At 42.5% G+C, this 26,644-nt stretch overlaps 2 protein-coding genes across 4 annotated transcripts in view; one reads left to right on the plus strand and one right to left on the minus strand.

Annotated features, from left to right (window-relative positions):
* Positions 1-20,568, plus strand: part of STUB1 (STIP1 homology and U-box containing protein 1) — a 38,037-nt gene extending 17,469 nt beyond the window's left edge. For both annotated transcript variants that reach the window (XM_077449546.1, XM_077449547.1), the window contains 5 exons: positions 6,460-6,625; positions 7,898-7,988; positions 10,695-10,751; positions 15,471-15,587; positions 19,163-20,568. In XM_077449546.1, the coding sequence (XP_077305672.1) occupies positions 6,460-6,625; positions 7,898-7,988; positions 10,695-10,751; positions 15,471-15,587; positions 19,163-19,288 (557 nt within the window). In that variant the 3' untranslated portion in view covers positions 19,289-20,568. The remainder of the gene's footprint in view (positions 1-6,459; positions 6,626-7,897; positions 7,989-10,694; positions 10,752-15,470; positions 15,588-19,162) is intronic.
* Positions 20,569-22,619: 2,051 nt separating this feature from the next.
* The window catches only part of JMJD8 (jumonji domain containing 8), a 28,614-nt gene continuing 24,589 nt past the window's right edge, over positions 22,620-26,644 (minus strand). For both annotated transcript variants that reach the window (XM_077449548.1, XM_077449549.1), the window contains exons 9-10: positions 26,103-26,237; positions 22,620-23,039 (exon numbers count right to left, since the gene is read on the minus strand). In XM_077449548.1, coding sequence (XP_077305674.1) covers positions 22,959-23,039; positions 26,103-26,237 — 216 coding nt within the window. In that variant the 3' untranslated portion in view covers positions 22,620-22,958. The remainder of the gene's footprint in view (positions 23,040-26,102; positions 26,238-26,644) is intronic.

The following is a 26,644-nucleotide window of genomic DNA, read 5'->3' on the forward strand; positions in this document are numbered from 1 at the left end:
CTTATTCCATGTCCTTCCTGAATCATTTATACCTGCCTGACGGCCGGATCCCGGTGGACTGCCTGACACTTAACTCTTTGTATCTGCAGTGCAAGCGCTGATGGAGGTGTTTTTTTTTTTTTTTTTTTTTTTTTTAATATATATTCTTCCCAGCCTAGAGGTGAGATATGGGGTCTTATTGACCCCATATTTCACTGTAAATAGGTCCGATCGTGCCATATTCCTATTACAAGGGATGTTTACATTTCTTGTAATAGGAATAAGTCATCAATTATTTTTTATTTTTTTAAGACAATTTTTATTGAAAAGAAATAATAGGCACAAAAGTACAGATGTACAGAGAGATCTCCAACAACTGGAGGAGTAAGATGCCAACAAAATTTCAAATTAAACATGCAATGAGTTTGGTGAGGCTGTGCATATAAACATTCTTAAACTGACAAGGCCATAAAGGTATGAGATATACAGATACAGTCTGCTAGGTTCAGGTCAACTACCAAGAGTGGGAGAGAAGGGAAGTAGAGATTAAGAAGGGCTTGGTATGGTCCGCAACATGGAGCTATAGAGATATCCGTCTCAGTCAGATAAGGGGTCCATCTGGGGGATAGGGTCGGAGCCAAAAGTACGAGGGGATGGATCCGCTCCAGAGAGGTCTAGGGGTAAATGGTAGGACAAATTAGGTAACAGATTTTCCAGGTCGCGTCATGTAGTTACCTGAAAGAGTGCTTTGGATAATGGTGGTAGAGATGGGTTGTTGGGATGTAGTGGTATGTGTGTGTGTGTCTAGGCTGGGATGTCAGGGGTGAGGAATCGGCCAAAGGGAAGGGGCAGAAGGGGGTGGATGGCGAAGAGAAGGGAAAAGGAGGAAGAAAGAAGGGAGGGGGGGCAGTAGGGAAGGAAGGCAGATGGGGGAAGCAAAGGTACAGGAGAGATTGAAGCTGTCTGGGGTCCCCTTCCCCAGGACCCCCCCCCCCCCCCCCGGAGCATGCAAACTGATATATAGCTGATCTTCTCGTTCGCCTTTCGAGTCTGGTGATCTCCAATGCCAATGTGTACCAGGGTATGTAGATCATAGCAGCAAATCTTCAATTCAAAATGTCCCTATCTATATGCGTCCAAGTAATCGGCAGTGGTCTGGAAGTGTTTCCAACAGGCCCATTTTGTGCTGAATTTAGAGGGGGTATCCCTGGATATATGAATCAGCTCCTCCATTTCAGCTGTTTTGTTGATTCTGGAGAACCACTCTTTAATGGAGGGGGCTCAGGGTGAGCCCCAGTGAACAGGGATACACTGTTTAGCCGCGTTGAGCATGTGCATAGCTAGAGAGCCATGATAAGTTCGTCTCGGTAAGGGCGAGAGGTGGAGGAGGCATTGGGATGGGGTCGGATCAATGTTGTATGTGGTAATTTGGGTGGTGAGTCTGCATACTTCTCTCCAGTAATTCTGTAGTGAGGGGCACGACCACCAGATGTGAAGTGGCGTTCCCCTTTTTATTTTATTTTTTTAAGTGTAAAACAAAAAAAATAAAATTAACAATAAAAAAAAAATAATAATAATTTAAGCGCCCCTGTCCCCGTGAGCTCGCACACAGAAGCGAACGCATACGTAAGTCCCGCCCGCATATGAAAACGGTGTTCAAACCACACATGTGAGGTCTCGCCGCGAACGTTAGAGCGAGAGCAATAATTCTAGCCCTAGAACTCCTCTGTAACCCAAAAAATGTAACCAGTAAAAAAATTTAAAGCGTCGCCTATGGGGATTTTTAAATACCAAAGTTTGGCGCCATTCCACGAGCGCGTGCAATTTTGAAGCGTGACATGTTGGGTATCTATTTACTTGGCATATCCTCCTCTTTCACATTATGCAAAAAAATTGGGCTAACTTTACAGTTTTGTTTTTTTTGTTTTTTTTTCTGAAAAAAAACGCGTTTGAAAAATTGCTGCGCAAATACTGTGCGAGATAAAAAGTTGCAATGACGCCATTGTATTCTCTAGGGTCTTTGCTAAAAAAACATATATAATGTTTGGGGGTTCTATGTAATTTTCTAGCAAAAAAATTAGGAATTTTACATGTAGGAGAGAAATGTCAGAATTGGCCTGGGTCTGAAATGGTTAATGTAAAAAAAAAAAAAAAAACTTCAAGGCAGATCTAACAGACACAGAATAATGCAGCTTTGTTATCATTAATACATCATTCAATGTCATTTTTAAAAGCAAGCAGTGCAAGTACCTGGATTTGACTTATCAGCAGTACAAAAGTGTGCTGCAGTGCAAGGAGCATGCTGATGGGTGGAGAGAGCAGAATGACAGATACCTCGTTTCCACTGAGTGGATTGGTTCGGGTTGGATCGGTACGCTATTTTGAGTGTTTCCATTATGAAAGCAGCCCATACGACCGAACCATACCGCACCATTCATGGTCCTGCTTCAGATGTGGGGCCATTGAAAAATGATTGGTACAGTATGGTTGGGGCAGAGCTACTGGCATCACGCGATACATTCCACTGATTGGCATACAGAAAAACATCAATACTCACGTCAAAGGCATTTTTTACAAACCCCGTATCACACCGGGCGGTCTTACTTGAATAAGCCGGACCTTTCTAACCCTTCCAAACTGTACCGACCTGAACCGTTCCGCTCAATGGAAAGGAGGCAAGAGGTGCCTCTGAAGCAGCCGGTCCATGCTGTATAATGAGATTGGATCCCTTAATCTTAAGTGTATATGCTCTGTATATTGTACTCCTCTGGACCACAGTGACCTGTGAGAGCTTTAGGAGCATTGCCAGTGTATCATATGGGGCTCTGCAGTTAAAGGGGAGCACCCGGTAGAGGAAGCTCTGCTTGTCTACTCCCCCCCCACCCCTGACACAACCACATTTGGCACCTTTTGGAGGGGGAGGGTGGGGAGTGGGTACCTGGTTTTTGACAGGTACCTGCTCTCACTTCCTGCTCTGTTTGCTGAAGTTCAGCCCCACTCCTTCCCCCACGTACTTCTGGGTTGTGTCGCAGGTCCCAGAAGACTGCGGTGCTTTTCGCATATGCAGTTGGAAAGCGGGTGTGAAGCTTAACTTGGTCAAGATGGCGGCGCCAGCACCTGATAGGCGACTGAAGCATTGGCTTGGGTGAGGACACTGCTGGATGCCTGGACAGGTAAGTGCACTAATATTAAAAGTCAGCAGCTACAATATTTGTAGCTGCTTACTTTTTTTATTTTTTCCTTGGGACCCTGGAGCTTCCCTTTCTAATATTACCATTAGATTACTTCTACCTCAGTGGAGATAGCAAGAGATATCTCTCGCTCGCTGGCTCTCTCTCGATAGAGAGAGATATACACACACCTTGAACTCATCTGTTTATTCACTGGCTCAGTGAATGAGTGCTTATATATTTCCTCTCTATCTGGAGGATCATCATAGGATCACCCAAATCATTATTACTATAATCTTACTAATAGAATATTACTACAAGATGATTTAGATATTACGGGCTTGGGTGACCAGTATTTGAGTGGGCTGGGTGCATGTTTTTAACGTGTTTCTGTACAGTGGTGCTATTTTAACTTTTTTATTACATAACGTAATAAAGTGCCATATATATTTTTGCATATAATCCAGTGAGTTGTTGAAATATTCTTTTTATATTTTTTTTCTTCTTCTTCCCACTTATTTATATATGATGGGGGTTGTGTCTAAATCTTCTCATCGTACTGCTTCTCCTTTCACTGTCCAGTTACAGGCTGGTGGTAGGGAAGGCGACCTGAAAGTGAAGCTGCAGCAGAGAAAGTTTAGTTCCTGTCCCTTACTAGACAGAGCTGTGATGTGTAAATCTAAGGACTGGGCAAAAAAAGTCCTTTGTCAGGGTAAAGCCGCTCCCATGTATTTATTTCATCTGTGTAAATAGCTGTGCAATTCAGAGGTGCAATTTACATACAAGTATGCACAGATACAGTATAATGTAGTAAACATGAGCTCTTCCTATGTCTTCAATAGACAAATTTAATTTTATTGGCTTACCTATCAATCTCAACAATTGTGAGTCATGGCTTGTGTTTGGGGAGAGTTGTTTCTTTTCTGAATTCCCAGCACGCCCCAATACCCCATTTTAAAAGTGTTTTTTCCAGGTGTAGCTGGTCATGCGTTCGTTATATGTACAGCACCTTTTAGTGGCGAACTACAGCCCATTCATGTTTTCAAGGGTGGCAAGAGATGCTGGGTTTTTCTATCAGCAGTGACACATAAAGGGAGGCAACACTCATTATTTCCATGTTCTGTTCATCTGTCTCTAAACTGGAGATCCGAAAAAGGCAGCTTTTCAGGGGGAATGGAGAGAAGGGTGCCAGAGAGACATAACAGGAGGCAGCCTTTGTGCAGGAAATTATATTTCTGGGGGTCTTTCTGTATACCATCTATGGACAGAACTCCTCCAGGTGGCCATATTGCATTTTACGAATAAAATGTTAGCGGCTGCAGATTGAAAATAGGTCATTTTTATTAAAGCGGACTTACACCCAAAAATGGGACATCTGCTTTAAGTGCAGGTGGCCCCCTGACATGCCAGCCACATTTGGGGGGGGGGGGGGGGCTGATACCCTCTTTTTTTTGAAGAGCAAGATAACCTCTTCCCCCCCCCCCCCCCCCCCTCCCTCTCGGCAATCTTCTGTGACACGCCACAGGTCCCAAATGATAGCCCGGCCATTCACAGTGCGGAGCTTGCGCCTGGCAGTGAAGCTACAGCCGGGAGCCCACAGTGACAATGCCTGGGCTGCAGAGAGGAGGGGGAGAGGAGCGGGGCTTCGTTTGCCCGCATCGCTGGACCCTGGGACAGGTGAGTGTCCTATTAATAAAAATCAGCAGCTACACTTTTTGCTTTTTGTAGCTGCTGAATTTTATATGAGTGGAACTGTGTATTTGGTTTGGTTCCCCCCCCCACGCACATGACGTTAGCCTTTTAAGGTGGCCTCAGTAGGGTGCATTACAGCCTGAAGGTGAGACAGAAGAGCAGGCTGCCTGTGTGAGGGCCTTGCAATTAGAATAGAGATTAGCCAGCTTCTGATGGGGTGTTCCTGCAGCCTTACCCAGAGACAGAAGATAGGGCAGCCTCTCTGGGGCAAACAAATGGCCCCTGCCCCCACCTATAACTGACCTTCACAGCAAGGAGCACATGGAAGGGCAAACTCATAAAAGACAAAAACAGTATATTTCAAAGCTTAACTCGCCAACCAGTCTGCTGACCAACCAAATTAACCTGCCAACAGTCTGCGTTAAAAACAGGGGTTTAGTTAGCACACATTTGGAAACGCATGCGTAAGCTGCAAGGCCTCTTCCTGGCACCCTGTGTATGCTTTCAGTTCTAAATGCTACTGAATTTGAGCATCTACCCAGTGGGAGCACATGCATTCAATGGATAGATGAGGGGCAGGTGGGCCTGGAGGCAACCTAATCCCCCTTAACCTCCCTGGTGGTATGATTATTTCAGATTTTAGGTGCTGAAAGCGGTACAATTATTTTGAATGGAAATTTGGCATTTTTATATTGTAGTCCTGTAATTCTTGGCAATAACTCACTTAAATCTGTCCAAACCAGAGTCTAGCAGACATCCCGGGTATGATAAATTTTGAAAAATGTAATAATTATAATATAATACATAACTAATAAATAATTATGCCTAATAATAAAAATTATTCAATAATGTAATCAAATCAAAAACACTGAAATTTGTTCAGTTGCAGAATTGTCACTGTCATTACTTTTCAGTATTGGATGACGGATCTCCCCACAAATCGCTATCCCTCAATTGTGCGAGGGATTCTAATTTATTATCACTGTTTTCTAGCTAATCTAAAACTATTTTTGATGTAAAGGGACAGTTTTGGTTGCTATGGACAATCTCCTGTTTCCAGGCATAAAGAACAGTATTTATATTATAAAACTGCATCCGGGACACTGGACAGACCACTAGGGACAAAGGGGATGTGAAATAATTACATACAGCAATGTAATCTGTAAGATTACATTATACTGTATGTAATGTGTATGTTTTTTACTTTTTGAATTTGGCGCCGTTCTCCGTCTCCGTGCATTGCAAAGCTCGCAGGGAACGGAGCCCGGCAATATGATGAATTGAGCGGAGGACGAGCCGCTCGCACAGCGGGGGGACATCGCTGGATCCAGAGGACAAGGTAAGTAAACTCATCCTGGATCCAGTGATGCGATCCCAAGTCTGATTGGGGTTACCGCTAATGGTGCTAAATTCCCCCCCCCCCCCCCCCGAGCCAGCCACCTATAACTGGCCTTCACAGCAAGGAGCACATTGAAGGGCAAACTCATAAGACTCTCTGGGGGTCTTACAGCACAGTTCAGGAACCAGCATGAGATTGCTACAGATGCCCTTAGTTGTCCTGGTTGTCTTTACAGTTGGGCAATAAATATACAGTGAAAAATCTCCTTTTATCTTTCAGCTTATAACCTTGCCAAGGAGCAAAGGCTAAACTTTGGGGATGACATCCCGAGTGCTCTAAGGATTGCCAAGAAGAAGCGCTGGAACAACATAGAGGAGCGAAGGATCAACCAGGAGAACGAGCTGCATGCCTATCTCACCAAACTCATCCTGGCTGAGAAGGAAAGGTGAGCGTCTGGCTTCTTCCAGGAATAAAGTCTTGAGATCCTTTTTTTTTTTTTTTTTTTTTAATCATAGGTGTATTTTAAATAGAGACAGAATATCAACTAAAAATCCAGAAAAAACAAAAACACATAAAACAAATGCTTAGTACTTGGTGGAGAAACCCTTGTTGGAAAGCACAGAGGTCAGGTGTTTGTTGTAGTTGGTGACCAGGTTTGCACACATCTCAGGAGGAATTTTGGGCCACTCTTCTTTACAGATCTTCTCTAAATTCTTAAGGTTTCTGAGCTGTCACATGGTAACTCGAGGTTTCAGATCCCTCCATAAATTGTCTGTTGTGTTAAGGTCTGGAGATGGACTAGGCCACTCCAGCACCTTAATGTGCTTCTTGAGCCGCTCCTTTGTTGCCTTGGTGGTATGTTTTGGGTCATTGTCATGCTGGAAGACCCCTCCATGACCCATCTTTAGTGTTCTGGCTGAGGGAAGAAGGTTCTCATCCAAGATTTTACAATACAGGGCCCCATCCATTGGCCCCTCAATGCGTCAGTCGGTCTGTACCTTTTTTAGCAGAGAAACAGCCTCAAAGCATAATGTTTCCACCTCTGTGCTGGACTGTAGGGATGGTGTCCTTAGGGTCATAGTCAGCCTTTTTCTTCCTCCAAATACGAGTCTCCCTCCTCGAGAAGGCACATGTACGGTCATGCCAATAAACAGTTAAATGATTCAGAGAAGGATTGGGAAAAAGTGCTGTGCTCAGATGAGACCAAAATTGAGGTCTTTGGCATCAACTCGACTCGTGTTTGGAGGAAGAAAAGTGCTGACTATGACCCTAAGAACACCATCCCTACAGTCAAGCATGGAGGTGGAAACATGATGCTTTGTGGCTGTTTCTCTGCTAAAGGTACAGGCTGACTTTGCTGCATTGAGGGACCAACGGACGGGGGCATGTATTGTAAAATCTTGCATGAAAACTGAAGATGGGTCGTGGATGGGTCTTCCAGCATGACAAGGACCAAAAAAAAACGCCAAGGCACTTGGCTCAAAAAGAAGCACATTATGGTCACGGAGTGGCCTAACCAGTCTCCAGACCTTTATCCCATGGATTTTGGGTTTATTACCACTCGTAGGTCGCTGGAACATGATTAGAGGGAAGGATGTGATCAGTTGGGCTGCACTTAGGGGGTGGGGCTATGATTTAAAGTTGTCATTTAAACTGTTGTGTGAAATTGGAGTTTAGCCTGTAGAGTTTCTGTAAATTTATGTAATTTTATTTATAGGGAACTTGAAGAAACAAAAAGGAAACATGAGGATGAGAACGTGGAAGAGAACAGGAGCCGGGTTCAGCTGTCTTGTGTGGCCAACAAACATGTGGGTACAATAATGGAAATCAATATAGACTTGTATGTATGAATATCACTGCACATATATATCCCAATTTATATATCCACTAAAGCAGAGCTCGCAAGCACAACAATGTGTCTGACGATCGGAATTTCAGATCGGAACTTTTTCCTTCGGGAAAAAATAGAAAGCGTGTTCTCAATCTTTTGCTGGCGGGAATTCCGTCAGCAAAAGTCTGATGGAGCATACATACGGTCGCAATTTCCGATCAAAACCTCACATCAGACTTTTGCTGGCGGAATTTCCGATCGTGTGTACGGGGCATTGCTACACAAATCACAAAGATATGAATTCAATACATTACAAGTGATCCGAAGTTCCCAATATATAGTAAAAACTCCACAAATACTCAGTAAAACTGATATGTATCAAAGATGCCGAACGGTGCATATGGTGCAGTCTAAGTCCTCAATTATGCTGATCAGTATCAAGACCTAGTAAAAAAAATAAAAAATAACAGTAAATATAGCACTGTCCAAATGTTCAAAATGGGCTGATATATATCAAAAAAACTTACTGAAAAGTCCATGTATTCCCAATCTGGTTGGGAAAAAAAAAAAAAAAAAACTGCAACCCTGCCATAAAAATCTAAAATTTGTGCTGTATTGTGAACCAATGTAGCGCACAATTTTGATTTCTTTGGCATGTTTTTTGCACTAAATTGAGCTATATGGACTTTTTATTTTCACTAATGGGGTTGATTTACTAAACTGGAGAATGCAAAATCCTGGGGCAGCTCTGCATAGAAACCAATCAGCTTCAGGTTTTTTTTTTTCTCCCAAGGCTTATTTGAACAAACTGAAGTTAGAAGGTGATTGGTACAGCTGTGCATGGTAGCCAAACTTTGCACTCTCTTGTTTTAATAAATCAACCCCAAGATTTTGGTATTGAGCAGCATATTCTGAAAATTTGGACTGCACTATATTTAATGCTTTATTTATTTTACTAAGTTCCTTGATACTGATCAGCATAATTTGAGGACTTGGACTGCACCATATGCACTTTTTTTTTTTTTTTTTTTGTTAGGTATCTTTGCTACATATCAATTTTACTACATATAGGAATTATTTGCGCTTTGAATGTTTATTTCGTAACAATGAAAATCAACCCCCCCCCCCCATCCAAACATGCAGTTGCTTAACCTGTCTCTCTGCCAGCGTAATGCACATGCTTCTACACGGCAGGTGATCCTTAAGGACTTCACCTCCAGAAGATTTAACCCCCCCCCCCCCCCCTTCATGACCAGATACAGCACTGCATTACTTTAACTGACAATTGAGTGGTCATACGACGCTTTACCCAAATAAAAGGGGTTAATTGTATGCCTAACCTGTGATTGGTTACTGTGTGGGAGGTGATTGTACTGTGGGAAGGCAGAGATCCATATTCCTACTTTGCAGAAACACAGAATAAATGCCTTCTTTACTGACAGAACGGCAGTCTGCCTTGTTTAAATAGGCAGACCGCAATGCTCCTTGTGTCCCGAACGATTGGTGGGTCCCGGCAGACATAGAGTCCTCTGGACCCTATGTGTCCAATCATAGCGGGAATGGGTCGCCAGCGGCATGCGTGCACACCCCAGACCTGGAAGTGCAGGAACATGTACTAGGTACACAAACCTGTGCAGGAGAGCTGCCGTGTGTGTATGTATATGTATTATGTATGCTTGCTCCACTGTTCTGTGCTGAGAGCACACTCACTGCACGCTCTCAGCAGTGACTGAGTAGTCGCCAACATCTCCCAAGCACTGTTTACAGTTTAGAGCCTCTCGATCATGTGACAACCGCATCGGCTAATCACAGCAGTCACAATATCAGGAATGCCACCTTTCAGAACACCTTAAAGGGTTAGCGCCAAGGGCTTCAAGAAACTCTGGCCACCAAAGAATCTTCACACCTAAAACACTTCCATGTATGTCGGAAACATTGGGGTTGGTTTATTAAAGGCAAATAGACTGTGCACTTTGCAAATTGTAGTTGCACCAGCTCTTAGTAAATGAGGTGAAGCTTCACTTTGCAAAGAACACCCAATCACATGTAAGACAAATAAAAAAATAAAATACATTTTTTGCATTTTTGCTTGCACATGATTGAATGCTGGAAGTCAACAGAGGGTCACCTCATTTACTAAGCTCTGGAGCAACTGCACTTTGTAGCGTGCACAGTCATTTGCCTTTAGTAAATCAACCCCATGGTCCCCACTCTGCTCTGTGGCTCTACCCGCTGGCTAAGTCACCACTAGTAAGGAGAGGCCTGTGGATGGAACCACATCATACATCATGGACATGGGTATCTGACCCACCCGGAAATGCAAACTGTTGAAGATATAAACATTCTTTTATGCCGCATATTCAGTTTTCAATTTTTCAATTTTTATTTTTTATTTTTTTTTAGCTATTGACAGTCACCTTAGCTGAACTCCAGACAAGGAATAAGAACTGAAAAACAAACTTAGAAAAAATAAATGTTTGGAAGCATTTCCTTACAATGATTTCTCATGGTTTGCCTGAGGGTTGCAGGCATGTCATGTAATAAATGTTCTGTGAATTGGGTGGAGTTCTATTTTTAAGCTCCTCCGGAGCAGAGACTGATGGGACTGGTTTAATCTACCTTGTTATAAGTCAGCACCATATGAAAAAAACAAAAAACTTCTGCTTCTTTCTTTATTGTGCAGGATAAGTATTTGGCAGAGATGGATGAGCTATTTTCTCAAGTAGATGAAAAACGCAAGGTGAGTAATCCATATATTAATGTAGATAATGGTTCATTTTATTTAAATGGTTACCATTTAAAGGATAAGTTCATATAAAAAAAAAAATAGATGCACATTTTTGCGGTATATTTGTAACATGTTATACCCTGAATATGGGTATTGCACGTTACAAAAGGTGAACGTATCCTTTAAATAAGTGAAGTGGCAGGTGAGCCTCCCCCCCTTCTTCTTTTTTTTTTTTTTTTTTTTCTTTTTCTCTCCTTCCGACTATCTGTATGTCAAACAATGCAACCATCAACCGCACTGAACAACCGCTGAGATAGATCAATCACAGGATAAGCCACATCATTTTTAAGTCACTCAGACGTACCCCTTAAACTTGCACCAAGAATCACAAAATATTAATACATGTGCTGCTAAGCAGGAAGCAGAGATTTAATTTTTAATTAGTAAAATATGGATGCGCCTTTATAGTGACAAACTATAAAATGAAGCAAAGCTTTCTTAATAGCACTTTAGGGTGGACTGATCCCTTCTATCTTGTACATAAAATCCTACTTGAAAGTAGATCTAAAACAGATAAGCAGAAAGTCTTCAAGAAGGTTTGGAGCACTTGGAAACGCGATCTGCAGTCATAAAATTGAACAAAATGATGAAGAGGCTTTTGAGTGAAATTGAGGGGCTGCACAAGGCTGGAACTTTTTATCCTTAATCTTTTTGCTAGAGAATCTTCCCGTACAGAAAACTTTGAAAGTGTATGTAAACCACATCCCACAAAACCACTCCTCTACCAGCAAAGATTAGTACAGCTTCCACTTTACTTCCAGGCTGCTTGGATGTACGTGCTGCAGGTCTCGGGCCCCAGCACTACGGTTGTGTCTCCACCACCTCTTCTCTGCCATTCACAATGCTGACAGCACCAGGCTTTGCTTTGTGAATGGCCAGGTAAAGAGGGAGGCGATGACATGGTGGCAGCGCTCTGGGGTATAGGAGACCTGCATAGCACCTAAAGAAGGAGGTTTAGTCTGTAAAAAAAAAAAAAAAAAATTTAAATAAACAAGTCAGTAGCTACAAATCCTATAGCTGCTGACTTTTAGCCACTTAGGACCGAGCCTCTTTTTTGAGATTTGTTGTTTACAAGTTAAAAACTGTTTTTATTGCTAGAAAGTTACTTGGAGAATAAAATGACGATCGTTGCAATACTTTCTCTCTCACCATATTTGTGCAGCGGTCTTACAAGCGCACTTTTTGGGGGAAAAAATTATTTTTTTTAAATTAAAAAAATAAGACAACAATAAAGTTAGCCCAATTGTGATATATATATATATATATATATATATATATATATATATATATATATATATATATATATATATATATATATATATATATATATATATATATATTTTTATATTGTGAAATATAATGTTACACTGAGTAAATTGATACCCAACATGTCACGCTTCAAAATTGTGCCTGCCTTGTGGAATGGCGACAAACTTTTACCCTTAAAAAAATCTCCATAGGTGATGTTTAAAAAATGCTACAGGTTACCAGTTTTTAGTTAGAGGAGCTCTAGGGCTAGAATTATTGCTCTCGCCCTACCGATCGCAGCCATACCTCACGTGTGTGGTTTGAACACCGTTTTCATATGCGGGCGCTACTCATGTATGTGTTTCCTTCTGCACGTGAGCTCATCAGGACTGGGAGCGTTTTACCTTTTTTTTTTTTTTTAATTTTTTTTTTTTTTACACTGTTCTTTTAAAAAAATAAAGATAAATAAAGATAAAAAATAAAATTGTGTCACTTTTATTCCTATTAAAAGGAATGTAAACATCCCTGACAATAGAAAATTAACATGACAGGACCTCTTAAACATGATATATCGGGTAAAAAAGACCTCAGATCTCATATTTACACAAAAATGCAATAAAAAATAAAAAAAATTGCCCTTTTTAAGAGCTATGGGCAGAAGTGACATTTTGACATTGCTTCCGCCCTGCAATGGTATGGAGTTGGGTGGGAGCCATCTTCCACTCACTCCTCTGCATACCATACCCAGCAAGGGGTAACATCTGATTAACTCCACCACTCTGGTAAGCAGCAGAGGGGGGCCCCCTCTCCTGTCGCCGATAAAAGTGATCTCATGCCGAATCCGCTCCAGAGACGGAAACCGGAACCGCCGATTGAAGAAGAGGATACTGAGGTTATGGCAGCAGCTAGCTGCCATAACAACGATATTCCTCTTCAAAGTTAGGATGTATATCGGCGTGCGGCGGTCTGGAAGTGGTTAATCAATGGACACTTACCTGTCCAAGGATCCCACTCCTCCGGTCTCCACAGTGTATTTTCCACAATCCTGAGCTGTCAAGGCTCCAGCGGTCTAGGAATTTGAAATTCACACTGCTTTCTCTCCTCTCTCCGTCCAGAGCTGAATGCAGCACAATTTCTCCATGGGAGGGATTCCCCCATTAACACTGATGGTGTTGATTAGGGAATTGAGCGGTTTTTTTTTCTCCTTTCCTGCAACCACGGGAAAATCGCATAATCTATGGCCTGCCTTATTGTGGTCGGAGTTGGGTTTAGGTTCATTTTTTTTGTTAATCCGTTAAAAAGTTTCTTACTTGGAGATAGCGCTAATTGAACTTCCACTTGTAGGCTGACTAGGCTAAGTCCCTGCCTTGCAATTGGCAGCATGTCTGCCATGAACACTCCATTTTGGCTAGTTGTCAGGTCTGCGCATTCCTCCTCTAAACCTGAGAGGCAAGCCAACAGCCAACCGAAGGAGTTAAGCTATTGCCACCTTAGTACACACAGATGCCCTACATGCAAGAACATGGAGCTGTAATGCATAGGTCAAAAAATAAGTGAAGTCAGGACCCCTCTCTTCAGCAAAGATAAGTATATTTATATAGATTGTTGTGTTTATTATTATTATTATTATTAACCACTTGCTGACCGGCTCAAGCACATTTACGCAAAACGATGTACCGCTACGTTGGCCCCTCTTAAGAGCCATAGCAGGTGCCCGCTGCATGGCGGGGGACTCGTTGCGTGTCACCGGTGGGTATGTTTGCGGGGCACGAGAGCCAGAACGGGTGTGTGTGTGTGTGTGTGTGTGTGTGTGTGTGTGTGTGTGTGTGTGTGTGTGTGTGTGTGTGTGTGTACACACACAAATCCCTCTTCTGACAGGGGAGAAGAGACACATTTGCTGCTTTTAGTGATTACGAACAGTGATCTCCCCCCACAGTAAGAAACACTTATGAGGGAACACATTTAACCCCTTGATCGGCCCCTAGTGTTAACCCCTTCCCTGCCAGTGACATTTTACACAGTAATCAGTGCGTTTTTATAGCTCAGATCGCTGTATAAATGTCAGTGGTCCAAAAATAGTGTGAAAAGTGTCCGATGTGTCCTTTCCCATAGTTTTTAGATGCTATAACTCTTGCACAAACCAATCAATATACGCTTATTGCGATATATTTTTTTTTTCTTTGCCAAAAATATATATAGAATAATATATATTGGCCTAAACTGATGAAGAAATTTTTTCAAAATTGTCGCATTGTTTTTGTTTATAGCGCAAAAAAAAAACAAAAAAAACGCAGAGGTGATCAAATACCACCAAAAGAGCTTTATTTGTGGGGGAAAAAAAAGACGTAATTTTTTTTCCGGTACGACATCGAATGACCGCACAATTGTCGGTTAAAGCGACGCAGTGCCGTATCACAAAAAATGGCCTGGTCATTAAGGAGGCAAATCTTCCGGTCGTTAAGTGGTTAGATAACTTCTTACATGCTTCATGCTGACCAGCGCTTAAAGTGGTTCTAAAGGTAGAAGGTTTTTTACCTTACTGCATTCTAAGCATTAAGGTAAAAAAAACCTTCTGCATGCAGCTCTCCAGTCCCCTCTAAATACATACCCAAGCCTGATCTCAATCATGCAATGTGCACGAGAGCAGCAGCTCTCTTGGCTCTCTCTCTCCTTATTGGACAGAGGCAGCAGCGGGAGCCATTGGCTCCTGCTGTCAATAACAGGCAGTGAGGAGAGAGCCGGGTGCATGGCCTAGCCACGGTGTGTGTGTGTCAAAGGAAATGCACAGCCAGCTCAGGAGCGAGCGTGCACAGGTGACCCCAGAGCAAAGTGGCTTGTTCTGGGGGCACTTGGTGGGGTGGGTGTAAAGCCCAGAGCACCAGTGGGGGACCCCAGAAAAGAAAGATCAGGGCTGCTTTAGTCACAACCATTGCACAGAGCAGTGAAGTATGACATGTTTGTTAATAAAAAAAAATTGCCTTTAGATTCACTTTAATCATAGACTGAGTGTAACTTGTAAGAGGTCTCTTGCCTGCTTTATGCATAACCATTAATAAAGACGTTCTGTTTATAGCTGGAGTGCGGTCATCTGTTGTATTGTGCCTACAGTCTCAGCAACAAGCCAGCCGTTCACCCGCCGTAAGCGTGGACAAGGGTGGACTGACCTGAAGCTGTAGCTTGTACTGTCTTGAAATCCAAAGTGCTTTCACACCAGACATTTATTCTAGTTTGTACATTTTCTTTATTGAAAGCAAAGACATTGAAACAGAAAAGCCACAAAGGGTGCTGGTTATAGGATGGATTAGCAGCACATGTATTCCTTTTTGTATGAAGAGTGACATGTGAATGTGACTGTGTATATTTAGTCAGGGATTGTGCGGCTGTGTCATTAACGAAATATCTTGTACTTGTGTCCTTGCACAGAAGCGGGACATCCCGGATTACCTGTGCGGGAAGATCAGCTTTGAGCTGATGAGAGAGCCTTGCATAACACCCAGCGGGATCACCTACGACAGAAAAGACATAGAGGAGCACTTGCAGGTAATATCCTTTTGCAAATACTGGATTACATTACCAGGAAATGAATAGTAAAAGCTGAAGAATGTTTCCATAGCAGCCGGTTACAAAACAGAACACCGTCTAATTAAAAATCAGAATACTGTTTTTTAAAATGAGGAGCTGCCAATTAAATAGTTTTGTTTGGCTGCTTGCTCTCCATGTATAAGATATTACCCAAAACACCTTGAATAGTCCCAATTTGTGTGTGTATGTGTATATAGATAGATGTGTGTGTGTGTGTGTGTGTGTGTGTGTGTCTAAATAGATGTATATATCACACACACATAAATTTATTTTATACTTTTGGGATTCTAACACGCTATAATAATAAATGATATTATATATATATATATATATATATATATATATATATCTATAAATATCATTTATTATTATAGCGTGTTAGAATCCCAAAAGTATAAAATAAATTTATATATGACTCAAAAATTATCCTCCGGCGGTAATCATCAAATATATAAATATGTCATCCCATGCAGACAAAAAGGAGATAAACCTCATTGCGCAGTATATTATAACCGCATATATTATAATTCGCATTTAAAACTACTTGAAATTGCGGAACGTCCCTTTTTGGGAGAAGCTCCGTTTTTAAGTATTCATAGTCATACAGATGAAAAATAATTTGTTGCGCTATGGATCTTTAGTATCAGTTGGTTCAATAAGATATCAGCAGCCAGCACAATATTGAAGGAAGTCAATAACAAGATCTATAATGGTAAGTGTGCAGCGCTTTAGAATCCAAAAAGGACAATCCAGGAACAAAAGTTCAATAGTAGTTCAATCTGCGATAGACATGGAATAGGGAGACCGTCACCAGCACCCGACAATACAGCCGCTTACCCCATGTGGTGGACCCTCATCACAAAGGTCACATCAGCTTATGTAATGTAAACTCGGGTAAGAAGGAAGCACATCAATCTTCATACACTTAGTGGCAGTAGACCGGATATAGTGGATGCAGCAAACCTGAATGGGATTCTCCTTGTTCAAAAATTACCCTCCAGCGGTAATCATCAAATATGTCATCCAATGCAGACAAAAAGGAGATAAACCTCATTGCGCAGTACATAATAACTGTATTTATTCAGATAAAAACAATTGAAATTTCACTCACAATTGGCAACAAAAAAAAACAAGCTATGTATACAGCCTCTCCCCACCAGAAAGATGGCCGCCGTGTCCCAGCATGCAGTAGTTTGCCGACTCCTCCCTATGTCGTTTCATGAGAGATTCACGTTGTCGGAGGCATGGCTAAATGGACGCTTGAGTAGTTTATATATGCTGGACACAGTAATTGATATGTGGAAGTGAGATGTGCTCCAAATACAGGATGTGAAAACCCTGCTCACATATATGAGCAGCCAAGTCTACATCCTCTATTGACAAAACATAGTTTGTCCCACCATTACGCTACCCATCACAACAGAAGCCTAAAGGGTACCGTTTTTTTGGGCGTTGATACATTTATGGGAAACTGGAGAGGTAGCCATATACCAGAGGGGTGTACAAATTGGAGACCCAATGGATCTATAAGGCCAGAACTTACAATCCTCACTGTATGAATGTGGAATGGGATCTTAATGCAATCATCAGTAATTCGCGATGAATGGTTTAATTGGTTGATGCTGAAACATCCCATTGCTTTTAGGTAGTTTTCCGTAAAAAATATATAGGATGGGGAAAATAAAAGAAATTATTTAAGTATTATTTTAATTCTGTAGGTGAAAATCCAATTTTATACATTGTATTCACATGTTTGTATGTTTATATGGTTGCGTGTAATTTTTCCTCAATACACAAGATGGCGCTGTGTCTGAGTATAATATTCGTTTTTTTTTTTTATAAAGATCCTTTACAATCTGTATATATTATATACTAGCATTTTATTATGCCATAGTGTTTTTATAGTTCTTTTGCAACATTCCTTTTTGATTAAAGGAGGTGTTCTTTTGTTAATAGAGGATGTAGACTTGGCTGCTCATATATCTGTGAGCAGTGTTTTCACATCCTGTATTTGGAGCACATCCCACTTCCGCATATAAATTACTGTGTCCAGCATATATAAACTACTCAAGTGTCCGTTTAGCGATACCCCCGATGACATGAGTCTCTCATGAAACGACGTAGGGAGGAGTGCATGACGCTAGTGCATGCTGGGATACGGCGGCCATCTTTCTGGTGGGGAGAGGCTGTATACATACAGCTTGCTTTTGTTTGTCAGCAATGTGAGTGAAATTTCAATTGTGTTTTTTTTTTTTTATCTAAATAAATACTGTTATGATGTACTGCGTAAAGAGGTTTATCGCCTTCTTTGTCTGCATGGGATGACCTATATTTGATTACCGCTGGAGGCTAATTTTTGAACAAGGAGAATCCCATCCAGGTTTGCTGCATCCACTATATTTGGTCTGCTGCCACTAAGTGTATGGAGATTGATGGACTTCCTTCTTACCTGAGTTTACTCTACATAAACTGATGTGACCTTTGTGATGAGGGTCCACCACATGGGGTAAGCTGCTGTATTTTCAGGTAAGGATGAGCTCAGGCGTGTGTCGCAAACAGCACATGCAGAGCCCTCCAGGAAGTCGTCATTGCGGAGCGCTAATCACAGGCAGGGAGACATTGTCCCCGATGCGCGGCTGCAGAGATCGGCAAATGTCTCGCTGTCTGTGATTAGCGATGTGCAGTGCCGACTTCCTGGCAGGCTCTGCACGTGCTGTTTGCGAACACACCTCAGCTCATCCTTACTGACGGGTCTCCTTATTCGATGTCTATCGCAGATTGAACTACTATTCCTCGATTATCCTTTTGGGTTTCTAAAGCACTGCACACTTACCATTATATATCTTATTGACTGGCTTCAATATTGTGCTGGCTGCTGATATTTTATTGAACCAACTGATACTAAAGATCTATAGCGCAACAAATGTATGACTGTGTATACTTAAAATGGAACTTCACCCAAAAAGGGACATTTTACTGTTCACCCCCCCCCCCTTTGGCATATCTGTTTGGGGGTGTTGAAACCTGTCAATACCAGGTACGCGCTCCCACTTCCAAACTGACTGCTTGGGCAATCAGAGCGGAAGTTTGTCTCCCCCCCTCCTCTCCCTGCAGCCTCTTGGGACATGTCCTCTTGGGTCCCAAGAGACTGCGGGACCATTCGCAAGGTGCAGTGGGCAGCCGCTGTGAAGCAGTTACAGTTGGCTGCCCACAGTTATGATGCCGGTGCCAGCACTGAAGAGCGGTGAAGCAACCCGGTTGGGAGAGCACAGCGCTGGAACCCTTGACAGGTGAGTGACTTTTTTTTTTTTTTTTTTTTTTTTAAAGCCAGCAGCTACAGTTTATGTAGCTGCTGACTTTACTTTACTAGAGTGCTGTCACCCTCTCTGATGCCAACTACTGAGACGGGGGGGGGGATGCCGCAGCTGCAGGAAAGTTGCGAGGGCCACATTTGTGAGAGCCATGTTTTTGCCAGACTTCAGGGATTAAGCTAATGGAAACCTGCAATATTTCTGCTTTATTTTCTCCTGCAGAGAGTTGGCCATTTTGACCCTGTGACTCGGAGTCCCCTGACCCAAGACCAGCTGATTCCAAACCTAGCCATGAAAGAGGTTATCGATGCCTTCATATCGGAGAACGGTTGGGTGGAAGACTACTGAAATGGTGGACGATTCCCATTGGTCTGGGCCTACAATGTTTCAGCTCCAGACTGCTCCCTCCCCCCTCCCCCTCCCTCCGCGTTTCATAACGTGCCTGTTCTGCCTCATGCCTTACTCATCTCATCTGCGTGTCTAGTGTCGCCTGCTACATCCATCCGCTAGAAAACCAGACAGGCCAAAAGTTTCCCTATCCAAGGATTGTCTGAGAGCTGCTATTTGTCTTGTCCACCTGTGCTTCTGGCCGGTTCAAAGGTCCGGTCCCACTACAGCAGTATGTATATCACCCCTTCTGGTCTACGCAGATGGAATGATAGATTTGCAGTTCCTAGAGCTGAAACAGAAGCTTTGACCTTTTTTAGAGATCTCTGAAGATGTCTGTAGCATTAACAGACTTGCTAAAACCTACAGTGCTGCTTGAAGAGCATGGAGACTTGAAGTGCAGTCATACATATGAATAAAGCTGGCATTGAGTTCACTGCATTGTGCAGGAAGAGTCCCCATAGGTATGATAGCAGAAAAAGGATCGTCAACCTCCCCCTCCCCTTTGAAATGTACAAATATATGACTGACTCCATGCCCTTTTTTTTGTTTTGACTAATTTTCAGTGTTATGTGGCTCTGTCGTGTAGTTTTCCGCGTGGAGTACTGGTTAGCGGTGGCACCACAGCCCTATTTACAATCTGGGGACTCCAATGTAGAAAAAAAATGCGCAGAACCTCATTCTCACCGACCTCATATTAACCTTCAGTAACAGTTTAACCTTCCACCAGATTCGGCACTGACGTGGTGTAAAGGACAACCTCGCTTTGCAGCGAGCAAAACGTTCTACTTCTGGCTTGTGTTTTGATTGGTTAACCCCTTGTTGTGACATCCAGCGTGTCCGACAAGTTGCATGATTTTACGCCAATATTTTTGTTTTTATTTTTTTCCAGTCTAATCATTTTCTAACAGACTTTCACAATGTGCAGAACCCTCCTGGAGAAAGGGCAGAAGTGTCTGAGGACAAGCTACTGTTACCAGCCGTAACGTCAACTACTAACCCCCTTTGAGCCCCTACTGATAATTGTGCTGGATAGAGTGGGCATCCCAAAGAATTGGATATTATTTTTTTTTCCCGTTGAACTTGTTTGCTTTCTTTGTGTACATAGCCGATGTAAATATATTCTGGCGTCTCCTGTGCGTGTGTGGCCACTGACTGACTCTCGTAGAAGACACTTTACGTTGTGGCACCTCGTCTGTGAATGCACAGTGCGTACATTAAAAAAAAGAGTTAATGCCGTTGCGGGTTGTGGATTCTTTCTAGGTAACGACAGGAACTGGGTTCACCTTGGAAAGCTGTTTTGTCTCATGGCTTTCTTATTTAGCTGATGATGTGGATTCTTGAAGCAGAGCTTCAGCTTTAAAAGTGGTTCTAAAGGCTGAAGTCTCTTTTTTTCACCTTCATGCATTGTATGCATGAAAGTAAAAAGTCTTCAGTGTGCAGCCCCCCTCCAATTCGCGATCCAGTGAGGTGCACGAGAGCTGCTGCTTTCCTGGGTTGGTCTCGCCCTAATGGGCTCACACTGCTGTCAATCACAGCCAGTGAGCTTGCTCTGGAGGCACTTGGAAAAGAGGAAGAGCCTGCAGCACCAGCAGGGGACATGAGCAGTGGATCGGGGGCTGCTCTGTGTGCGCCACCCTTATATAGGCTGCCTGCAGAAAACTACAGGAGGGGTGACGGAGATGAGACCAGTCACCCTGCACAAGAGGACAGAGAGCGCGGTCTTTATTACAGGAAGCTCCTGCACAGAGGTACAATTTACTGCTCAGTCCAGGAAGAAATACACAAATCGCTTCAAGATTTCAGTAGGGGAAATGCACGTGCCTCATATAAGATGCAATACTGTGCTGGAGTTCAGTTTTAACCAACCCCCTAACCTCATGCTCCATCCTTGAGGCCCCCTCCTCGCTTGAAGGGAATCGTTCACTGCAGGAGGATTGTAAGCCCAGGCTGGCATGGTGATTTGTCACTCGGAGGGTCTGTGCATGACAGCCTAGGCTTAGATGAAGTTGGTGCATTACATCTCCTCAACTTATCGCTATTTATCTGACAGGTTTTTTTTTGCTCTGCTGATACATTCGCTGACACTAGGGGCTGTGAGAGAAAGAGAGGCACACAGAGCAGCTATGCCCACCCCTCTGGTGCCCATTCAGAGAAGCCTTTGTATTTTGGGAATGAGTTGTCATAATACAAAGGCTTCTGTGATTGGGCAGGAGGGAGGTAAGGGGCAGGCATAGCAGCTTCACCGAGTCTAATGTTGAAGATGCTTAGACCTAAAGCATCAGTGGTGGACTTCCAGAAATACAGCTACAGCCTTCTTCCGGCAGTGCAATAAACTTGGATATCAATAGAGATAAGCCCAGGAGATGTCATGCATTTGATCACCTGTTTTTTTGTTTTGTTTTTTAAATGTTTACGCTATGAAGAATCAACAATTTTGATTAATAAAAAACAAAAAATGTTATTTTCTGCTCTAAAACATACAGAATAATAATTTTTTTTAAAATCAAATTTCTTCATCAATTTTGGCAAATTTGTATTCTGCTACATATTTTTGGTAAAAAAAACAAACAAACAAAAAAAAAAAAAACCCAATAAGCGTATAGTGATTGGTTTGCGCAAAAGTTATATCGTCTACAAAATATAGGATAGATTTGACATTTATTTATTTTTATTTTAGTAATGGTGGTGATCTGCGATTTTTAGCACGATTGCCAACAGATCGCATACCTGACATTTTTGACACTTGTTTAGGAACGAGTTATATTATTACAGTGATCATTGCTAAAAATATGCACTGACATTGTACTAATGGCACTGGCTGGGAAGGGTTTTTTTTTTTTTTAAATTGGGGTTAAACGTGTTCCCTCACTGTGTGTACTAATGGTATGGGCTGCCTGGAACAACACACATCCATCTACCTGCGTTACAGAAAGAGAGAATCTGTGTGTCATCCCCTGACTGAACAGAGATCTGCCTTGTTTACTATGGCAGACCCCCGTTCTGTCACTGCGGAGGAACGATCGCAGGCGGCCGGCAGACCCACCGATTTGGCTTTCCTGCTGGCCAATGGGAGTGCGCTCACAGATCGCAGTCTATGAGCCCAACGTACACCTATGGCGATTTCTCCAGTGGAGCCAACCAGTATACCTGTGGCGGCTGGTTGGCAAGTGGTTAAATAGAGTTGCAGCTGACTTCAGGTGACCTCTGACCCTCAAGCTAAAGTACCAGGCTGAAAATAAAGTTCAAAAAGGGAGGCAAATGTAAAACTTCCATAAAAAAGGCAGCACAGTTTTCATAAATTAAGATTTAATTACTAAATTCTTTCAATAGTCCAGATGCATCATCAGCAAACATTGTTTTACTGAGAAACAAAACAGTCATAAAATTATTTAAAAGTCAGTTGATCTTAATATAAAATTATGTGCAAAACTTGAAGGAATGAAGTAGATATTTCCTCTAACATTTTGGAATCGTGGTCCTTAAAAAAAAGAGGAAACCAACAGTGTGAACTTCACAGAAGTGGATCCTGACTGCTACAACCTTGGCTGCTGTCAATAGATCATTGTCAGTTTATGATCCCTGAGGTTTGGGGGTGTTGATGTGAACTGTTTGACCATGAAAATGTTCACTATCCGAGGAATGTTGAGATGAAGACGCTGGTGTCCAGGTTTAGGGTGGCATGCCACCAGCGGTCAGGAAAGTACAACACCTAAGGAAGCAAGGATAGTGACATTATTATTAGCACAATATCCTACAGCCAATTGAACTAATACACATTATAGACTAAAAGCCCCTAAACTAGGGATATGCAATTAGCGGACCTCCAGCTGTTGCAAAACTACAAATCCCATCATGCCTCTGGGTGTCATGCTTGTGGCTGTCAGAGTCTTGCTATGCCTCATGGGACTTGTAGTTTTGTAACAGCTGGAGGTCTGCTAATTGCATATCCCTGCCCTAGACCAATCGTTGTAGGAGGAAGAACCAAAATGATGGTATCTAAAAATAATTTCCACATTTTCCTGCATCATTTCTAGTGGGGAGGGAAGGAAATGACTCCCTAAAGGGCCACTCACCAACCACAAGATACTATAAGCCAGGATCCAATCTTCAGCCACCATGGTGAGCACTGACACATCAGACCCTCAGGGTCTTGGTCCCATACACACCAGGGTCTACCCTGGACCTGTACTGTAACACCTTGGTCAGTGTGTAACTGCTCAAGGTTCTAACACAGAAGGTCCAGCGCTGAAAAGGTTGCATTACAGGCAGAACCCTACTGAAATCTGAATTCCTCACCCTGGGGTCCAGGTCCCATCCATCTAGGCATTTGAGTCAAAGAATGTCTCTGGCAAAAAATCCTTTTCGTGATTTGAGAGTGTGAAGTTGACATTAATTATAAAACCAGCACATTCTATTTCTTTGGAAACAATGTGCTCCAAAGGTTGCCTATCCCTGACCTATAGGCTTAATATAGGGCATCCGTTTGTCTAATGTCCCAGCTCTGCCTTCAGTGTAGAGGTGGGACCTGATCATGTGGCAGGACCAGAGCGACTTCAGAATAGGTAAGTATAGACATCTTTTATTTTACTGGGTAAACAGAATAGGCTTAGAATAGGGGTGGGAGTAGATTTAAAGAGGAGTTCCACCCAAAAATGGAACTTCCACTTTAAGGGAAGATGACCCCCCCTCTTTTTAGAGGGTTCCAGCTCCCATGCCCTTCCCGGGGCACTGCAAGCAAGTTCACCTCCCCCCGCCAATCATCTGGGACATGCGCGCCTGGTTGTGAAGCCACAGCCAGGCGCTCACAGGGACAATGCCGGTGCCACAGAGAGGAGGGGGAGAAGAGCTTGACTTTGTTCCCCCACATCACTGGACCCTGGGACAGGTAAGTGTCCAATTATTAAAAGTCAGCAGCTGCAGTATTTGGAGCTGCTGCCTTTTTTTTTTTTTTTTTTATTATGTCGCAACTTTAAGCTTAGGTTTTGACTTGCCTTCTGCTTTAACCTCTTTGTGCTGGCGGCACACATGTATGTGGCTTCTCGGTGAGTGGACCTTAATATTAAGAGGCCGTAAATATGCATACCAGAATGTAAACGGAGCTGTGCCGGGAGCGTTACCGGATCGCTGCTTGTGATCACAAGGGTTATGATCATGTGACAGCCAATCACAGCAGTCACAAACATCTGAAAGGGTGGGGAGGTGCTGACGTCAAGGGGTTAATCACAGTAGCACATGTTTAAGCCTTGAAGGGGAAAACACATGGCCTCTATTGTATTCAGTAAACATTTCCTATCAATATCAACCCATCTGATCATTTCTACCAGTTCTCCTAACTTTATAATCAAAATATAGACCGGTGATTGTCAGCTTACAAAGAGGGCTCCAAGGGGCACCATGTATTCAGTTTATATAATGCTAAAAAAAAAGTCAGATACTGCAGACGTACTAAAGGAAACAGTTGGAGACATGCCGTGGTAGACACTCTGAGAATGGAGACCTGTTAAGAGGACACTGTCATTATGCCCCCTTTACTAGTTACATAGTTAGTCAGGTTGAAAAAAGACACAAGTCCATCCAGTTCAACCAAAAAATAAATATATATATATATAATAAATATCATACCAGCCTAGTCAATGCTTCCACTCCATTGTTGACTACTGGGGTCCAAGGGCTGCACAAAAAGTTAACAATGGCCTGTATTTGTTTCTCAGACTGCAGGTTGGGCACTAGGTCCCTAGACCAATTGCATTTTGAATGAGGATTAGTCCTGAACCGACCATTCAAGCACATATATGAAATTAGTTTTCAATCTATATCCCCCAATGTTTTTTTTTTTGTTGGAACTCTTTTAGCGAGATCTCTACCTTCATGTTTCCAGGTCTGAACACCTGTTGTGATATTTGCAAGGGGGTCCCACTCTTCATGTCTAAATATCTTTTAATTTTAGAATAAGTGGGGCATCTATGTGTTGGCAGGAATGGCGCCAGGAGACATCAATGCTGGACTTCTCTAAGAAATAACAAACGCCATCAAGTGACAGCCCACAGCAGTAGTCAACTCTGGTCCAATGTATATAACCATGTTCCTTCTACTGGCTGTTAACACATATTCACACCAAAAACATATTATATGAGCAAAGGTTTGTGAACACCTAACCATTACACTAATATAAGTTTCTCATTAGAATTCCTTGTGCCTTTCATTGAAAATACTACAACCCATTTTTTGTGAGCCTACACTCTTCAAGGAAAGTTTTCCACAAGATTTTGGAATGCTTCTGTGGGAGTTTGTCCCCATTTAGCCAAAATAGCATTTGTGAGGTCAGGTATTGATGTTGGACTAAATAACCTGGCTCGTTATTTGTGTTCCAATTCATCTGAAAGGTGTTCAGTTTGGTTTGAGTCAGGTCTCTGCGCAGGCCACCCAAGTTCCTTCACACCAAACCATGTCTTCATGGAGCTGGCTTTGTGCATAGGGCACAGGCATGCTGAAACAGAAAAGGGTCTTCACCAAACTGTTACCACAAAGCTGGAAGCACACAATTGTCTACAATGTCTTTGGATGCTGTAGGATTAACATTACCTTTCACTGGAAACACCTAAACTCAGTCATTTGGAGTGTAATGGTCAGGTGTCCTCAAACTTAAGAGTGTGTCTTGTGAGAGTGATTGTAGATTAAAGGAATACCAGTATATAGGCTATGGAGCACACATCTCCATCTAGTCTTTTCCGTTATCCTTTACACCAAAGTAAACCTTTTATTCTGAACTAACCTCTCCAGGCCGGATGGTACATTCGATAGGTCGTTCCTCAGCTGGAAGGAAGGGGTACACGTCAAACATCCAAGATAATGTGGTACTATTAGGGTTAAATTCGGGGGTCTTGTCCGGAGGGTAAAGAAGCCAGCGCTGGTTTAAAAAAAAATAAAAAATGCAAATAAAGATTGTCAACTGGGAGTGGCTGATATTTGTCCCACCTGATTGAGGGGGGGGGGGGGGGGGGGGAAGAAAAAAAAAAAAGCATGCTAGTTTGAATAATCTCCCAACTTCCTGTATCTCATGGAGACTCAAAAAAGTGAAACTCGCCACAATCTACCCAGTGTGTATTAGAAATGTGAGGTGAAATTGTGCTGCGGATGGCATTCCCGTAAGTCCGACACCTTCACCATTGCTATGATTAAGGCCCTTTGCAGGCAGAAATGCGTAAGCAGGCGGCATTTGTGATGTTTTACCCTGGTTTTCAATACAGTGCCTTGAAAATGTATTCACAAACCCTTGAAATTTTCCACATTTTGTCATATTACAACTATAAACAT

This window comes from Lithobates pipiens, unplaced genomic scaffold, assembly GCF_037356315.1.
Source record: "Lithobates pipiens isolate NorthernLeopardFrog02 unplaced genomic scaffold, aLitPip1_a1.2 Scaffold_22, whole genome shotgun sequence".
Taxonomy (NCBI): domain Eukaryota; kingdom Metazoa; phylum Chordata; class Amphibia; order Anura; family Ranidae; genus Lithobates; species Lithobates pipiens.